Here is a 6,072-nt window from a genome sequence, read left to right as displayed (position 1 = left end):
CGGGCCGTATTTCTGCGCTACTTCGTCGATTGCAGAGCCGCGACTCGATTCATTGGCGGCAATACACCCAACGGCGCAATACATCGTCGCAAGAAGAAGCAGCTGCTGCAGCAAAATAGCAGTGTGAAGTGGCACTGCCGGCACCGTTTTTGCCCGCAATTCCATCGTAGAAACAGTTGTGTATTTTAGATTCTGTGGGTGTGACGCCCCTTGATGTGCCGCAAGAAGAAAAGAGAAAAATAAAAATCAGTGGATACAACTCAATAACAATACCTCAGAAGAAACACGCCGCCACACAAGTGCCTTCACCAAAAAACACTGGGTTTGTCACAAGTTTCCTGCAACACAGGAGAGTTTCTTCCTGGGACGGTGCAGTGAAGAAGAAATAATTGTGATCCAAGGGCGAGCTGAAAATATAGTCGCCATGAGACCGCAAGACGCCATAAACAAAAAGACACACCGAGTGCACCACTGGCTAGGGATTCGTGCATCATTCACTCTACTCGTACCATTACCATGTTACTATCATGGGTGGAGTGTGGTGCAGAGTGCGCTTCCACGATCCGTTTGCGCGCAGACAATCGAACCCATAAAAGCCACTGAAGCAAAGGTTTCTTCGCCGAGTTGTTCATGTGCCGCAGCGTTTAGCGTGAGCCTGTTTCGTTGCTCTCGGTGTTGTAGGAGTGCGATGGAACCTTTTTCAACTCTTGTACTTACCAGGAAGCGACCCTCTGAGGAAACGTCGCACCGCAAGGATCGAGAGTGCGTGAGTGTTCCACTACTCTCACTGTGAACACGAGGCCCGGCATGAAACGGTAAGATGTCTTTCTTCGAGGCATCATCCCGCTTCCCTCGTACACTAATCAACCCAGCCTCCAACGCTTGAATAGTCGTCAGGAGACTTGTGCCACCGGTATCCACCATGCCTATCTTTCCAAAATTCGCGCGGCAGTGCCTCATATCGCTTATGGGGTAAGAGGTAGGTATGGAGACGCTGCCAGCAATCACTGCCCTCCACGCGTCCTCCGCTGCTGAACGTCGTCCATGCTTCCTCGTCACGTGAGATGCCGTCACCGCCTTGCGCAAGTCCGTCACAACAACGGTTCCGCAAGGATCACCAAGGCCACAGACAACACGGAAGCTATCCTCCAAGGCACAGCATGACATGATACCAGCGTGTGGTGGAGTCGCGCCAAATCGCCCCCGAGCCGTTCGACATGTCGAAGTTGTCTGGGGGGTATACGCACTTACCATTGGACCCCCGCTCGGATCGCGCCAGTCCATAAGAGAAACTTCCCCGGAGGAGAAGCCGACCACAACGGAGTGTGGTCCCCAGCAGTCCATTGACGTGGCGTTGATGACGGTGCGACCAAAACCACAGAAGTTGGTTCTCTCCAATGGGTCCAACTGAAGCTGGTACACGGCGTCGTGTGACAGAACGGATACTGTGGGATCAAAGTCGTCGTAACGTCGCAGCCGCAGCAAGGGCTCATCGTTTTCATTGGGCAGTAGCGCTGCTGAGTTAACATAGCGCCAGGAACTCGTGTGCAAGTAAGCCGGCGAATTTTTTTGCAATGAGACGTTTTCTCCAGCCTCCTCGCAGCACGCACCTTGCAGATCCGCCGACAAGACAAGACGCAACTGCGCCGCGTGCCCGTTCACGTGAGGTAAAGCCGTACTTGACGTAAACGGCCGCGCCTCCCGCACTTCTGCTCGCTCCTCCTCAATGTGTAATGCTAGTAGCTTTCCATCAGGCCCAAGAGATGCTTCAAGGAGGCACATGTCACGACACTGACCGCTGCCATGATCCACGTCGAGTACGAGGGAAGCAGTGCCACAGTAAGGACGTTCCAAGACATGCTTTCTCCTTCCAGCGTCCGTGTGATGGCACTCCGCTAACGGCAGGCCGTGTAAGGCACATTGGAGACGCCACATCTTCACTCCCGCCGCTAACAGCTACCCACCGGAGGTAAGGGGTGCGTGAAAATATAAAAAACACACACACATAAAGAGCAAGAGAAATAAATAAATAATAAAAACATGTGACGGAAAGCAATAACTGACAGGAGAAACGAGGTTTGCTCCCTCGCTTCCCCCAAAAAAAAAACTCATCACACAACACTCCCATCACCACCAGCGGACAGAAGCACCACCATCCTGACAACAACAAGACACATGACAAAAAAAAAAAAAAAAACAATGAGAATGAAAAAGCGCACCAAAAGGTACATTACACATACACACAGTACTCCCTGTCAAAGAATAAAAAGGAAAAAACGCAAAAAATGGCATCATCTTCTTGAGCCTACAGGGGCCCAACAGATCAACTATGAAAAGATAAATAATAATCTACCTTCTCCCCCCTTTCTTCGTTGTCCTTTTTACATATTATTAAATAAATGTATGTTATAATTTGCCTGAGGCGGCCGAAAGTGCATTCCGTGTAAAAAAGAGGCAACGCTTACATCAGAATCTTGATGCCTCGAGGTTTGTTGGCGTCATCTTTTCGTGTCATTGAACTTTGCAACCGCATTTTACTTTTCTTCTCCGACGGAGGCACGGGAGCAGTTTTTCTCACTGTAGAACCTCGTCTCGCCCTACAGCTGGCGTGGGTCCCACCCTCGTACTCCTCGGTCCACGTGCGTACGTCGCTTAGATGTATGGAGAGGATGTACATATCCAGCATCTCCTTCGTGCGCCGCGGGGCAAACCGCTTGGCAAGCCGTAGCACTGCCTCTTGTAAACGTTCGCGATTGTTGGTGCGAGGCGTGACATCTTCGAACTCCTCCGTAACCCAAAAGACACGTGGAGCAAATCTCCGTGTATCGAGGGAAATGCGACCGGCTACAAAGTCGTAAAGAAGAAGATCCCTGTGAACGGTGTCAAAAACCGCTAGGACAGTTTTAATGAACTGCTCCTCGGAGATAACACGGCCATACCGTGATTCCCGGCGAACCTGGGCAGACTTGCACCGTGCGCCCTTCTGTCGCAGGGTTGTGCCAATCTCACTCTCTACACGCATGACGCCATAAGCAACTGAGAGGAAAAATTCCATTGTCTGCTGGGAGAAAGTGAAACCAAGACGTTCGTCCTGCGCCAAGATATCGCCACAGGTTCTGATGCCGTACACACTCTTTAAAAGCTCAACCTGTGCCTTGCCCATGACGGGAACATCGCTAAGTGGAATATTCGCTACAAATTTCTCCACGGCTTCGTGAGTAGGAAGGTCATAGCGCTCGCTACACAGAATGCCTCCCGACACAGCGGCCTTTGGATCCTGCGGGTGCTGCTTCTGGCTCGCCTCGCAAGCCATTTTGGCAAGAATAGGCGTGGATGAGATGCCACACCACGCCCCAACGTGAAGTTCCTCTGCCATAACACGACTTAGCATGTGTACCACATCCTCTATAGACTTTATTTCAGTGGGCGAGCGCTGCATGATGGGGGTTACCTCCACAGATACCTCCAGCGGCCAACGCTCATCCAGGACGATGAATCGTGTAAACGTTCGCAGCTTCTCTTTGATGCGGTGAAAGTGGTCCGGTGTGATGTCCGCCAACCTTGTTACTCCATCCTGTTTATCGCCATGTAACGCAAAAAAGCGAAAGTGCAGAACCATTCCGAGAGGTTGAATGCTGTACCGGTGCTTCATCCGAAACAGGCGGCGCGACACATCCTTTTGCTTCCGATGGGGCGAGAACACAATTGTTTTGTCTTTCGCCACGATGTTGGCAACAACGGCAGGCGGAATAGTCTCCATCAAGTGCAGCGGCAGTGCCAACTTCTTCAAGTCCACCGGCTCAAGCTCCATGTCAAGGTCCATCCCTCCGCACTCCGCCTCTCCTGCTTCCCGCTTTTTCGTCGTCACAGCGGTCAGCACATCTGCGTCGCGCCTTGTCCGTTGGAGTCGCCGACGCGTACAGCATACGGCACAGAAACGCTGGGCGCCCACGAGACACGACATCTGCAGCATACCCCTTTGAAGTGTACAGCACGGCGGCTGGAGTCGCCGAGTTCCACTTAACGCCACCGCCAAGGACGAGCCATAACGGACGCAGGATGTAAATGACATCCCCGCGGCACACGTATCACTGCAACGGAAGATCACGGAGGCCCAGCGGAAGACAAACCCCAACTATGCAAGGCACACACACGCAATGTATATATATTTAAAAAAGAAACGGCAGCTCAAATGTAAAGAATATGAAAGAAACACAAACGACATGGGGCTGAAGGGCACACGCACACGCACACACACGTACAAACCAAAAAGAAGAGTAATACTCATTTACGTATTTGTACATACAGATTTATATACTTCCGTCGTTGTTGAACACATTGGAGGCGCAGTCAAGTGCGCCCACGGGCCTCTCACTGTCAAAGCAACAACGATAAGAAGAAAGAGATAAAACCCCCCGATGTTATGTGTTATCCCTTGCACCCAGCCACCCAAACTTGTTGCAACGGTATGAGACAGAGAAAATAAAAATCACCAAAAAAAAAAAGTAACATATTTTTTTTCTTTAAGACCCATAACAACCAACAGCACAAGCCAGCCACAAGAAATGGAGGCAAAGCTATACACGCCACGTCAGAGGCAACCCTCAGAGAGACAGGGAGCTTACACCGAGCATACAGAAAAGCATAGAAACATAAAAGTACACCGTAACTGGCACAAAAAACGGAAAAGTAAAAACACCCAGAGAAAATCTCGCGGGGAGGCTCTACGTCCCTCTACTCAAAAAAAAAAAAAAAAACAAAGCAAACCAAACAACAACAACAAAAAAAAAAAGTGTTTCTAAACGGGTAGTCAAGTGAAGTGTGCGCCGGTGTGTGAAGAAGAAAAACAGTAGAAAAAGCAGGAGTGGAAGCGGGGAAAGGAGTTGCACGGTACACTCTCACAACCTCCTAATTTGAAAGCAGCAACCACAGGTGAACTCCATCAATTCAGGGAAAAAACATTCCTAGACGGAGATCATGACCCGCTTCATCTTCTTAGATGGAGGTCGCAACACGTGTGCACTGCCGAGCCTTTTAAGACTCTGCTCAGCTGAAAGCAGACAAGCATTGGCACGTGCAGGAAAACGCCTACTCAAGTCATTTTGTATCTGCCGCAGTTCAGATATCAAGCGCAGTTTCCCTAGTCGCACACCCACCAGTCTAAAGTCGTTAAACATAACAAGATGGGGCTGGAGGAGGTCATGCGTCGCTTCCCATAGAGCGCCAAAATCATCCGTAGCCTCCGTCAAGGTCGCACCATACTGATGACCCTCAAAGGAACGTCTCTTCAGGTGCAGCATGACGTGTCGCGCCGTCTCACGTCGGTGCAGCAGGGTGGTGTGCGCCATCACAAGAACCTTCCGCACAAGTTGCTTCAACTCCGCCTCGCTCTTCAAACGACGCTTAAAGGTGATTTCATGGCCTATGGTTTTTTGTGCCCTATCGTTTCGCATGCGGTCCGCGTGGCTCGTCACCACCCCAAGTCCCGACGAAAGATAAAATCGAAACGTTTTCTCCGGAAACAAAAAACACAGCTTCGTTTTCTGCCTTAACAGTGAGCCACAGGTGCGGATACCCAGGGCACCTAAAGCGGCCTCCTGCACAAGGCCAATCCCAGGCACGGTTCGCACCGGAAGGTTCTTCATAAAGTCCATCACATCCTCGCGCGTCCGAAGCTGCAGCTCGTGCTGGCCGTTCGGTTTCTTGTAGTTGCTCGCAATCTTGGACAGTGTCGCCGTCGGGCCAATCCCTGCACTGGCAGTCAGCTGCGTCTCCGCGAACACACGCGCGCGGAACTCGGACGCAACATCCGCCGCAGTCATGCTAGGGTGAGCCCGCAGGTACGCCGTCACCTCCATCGTCAGCTCGTCAAGGCCCACGCTAGTGAAGTTGGGGTCGTACTCGGCCGCAATTCCCCGCACCACGGCGCTCTCCGCACGGTACGCGTCAAAGTCGGTTGGCACAATGACGAGTGAGGGGCACAGCTTCCTGCCAATATACCCTGGCATCCCGGAGCGCACACCGTATCGTCGCGCTACGTAGTTGGTCGTAGACAGCATATCGAGGCTCCCT

The 6,072-nt window shown here is 51.4% G+C and overlaps 3 protein-coding genes across 3 annotated transcripts, besides 3 other annotated features; all 3 read right to left on the bottom strand.

Annotated features, from left to right (window-relative positions):
• Positions 1–525: 525 nt before the first annotated feature.
• TraAM80_09654 (uncharacterized protein) lies at positions 526–1,935 on the bottom strand (the record flags this gene model as incomplete). Its single annotated transcript, XM_029386324.1, has 1 exon — positions 526–1,935. The coding sequence occupies one exon, from the start codon at positions 1,933–1,935 to the stop codon at positions 526–528; it is 1,410 nt and encodes a 469-aa protein (XP_029233808.1).
• Positions 1,936–2,180: 245 nt separating this feature from the next.
• Positions 2,181–2,213: a microsatellite.
• Positions 2,214–2,461: 248 nt separating this feature from the next.
• Positions 2,462–4,072, bottom strand: TraAM80_09653 (DNA-directed DNA polymerase; the record flags this gene model as incomplete). Its single annotated transcript, XM_029386323.1, has 1 exon — positions 2,462–4,072. The coding sequence occupies one exon, from the start codon at positions 4,070–4,072 to the stop codon at positions 2,462–2,464; it is 1,611 nt and encodes a 536-aa protein (XP_029233807.1).
• A 165-nt stretch (positions 4,073–4,237) lies between these two features.
• Positions 4,238–4,266: a microsatellite.
• A 474-nt stretch (positions 4,267–4,740) lies between these two features.
• Positions 4,741–4,792: a microsatellite.
• Positions 4,793–4,964: 172 nt separating this feature from the next.
• TraAM80_09652 (DNA polymerase kappa) lies at positions 4,965–6,072 on the bottom strand (the record flags this gene model as incomplete). Its single annotated transcript, XM_029386322.1, has 1 exon — positions 4,965–6,072. A coding segment is annotated over one exon (1,108 nt), but the record flags the coding sequence as incomplete, so codon positions are not given.

This window comes from Trypanosoma rangeli (genome assembly GCF_003719475.1).
Source record: "Trypanosoma rangeli strain AM80 chromosome Unknown Tra_15.4_contig_00642, whole genome shotgun sequence".
NCBI lineage: Eukaryota > Euglenozoa > Kinetoplastea > Trypanosomatida > Trypanosomatidae > Trypanosoma > Trypanosoma rangeli.
Note: the sequence above shows the minus strand (reverse complement) of the source record. Positions and strands in the feature narration are given on the sequence as shown.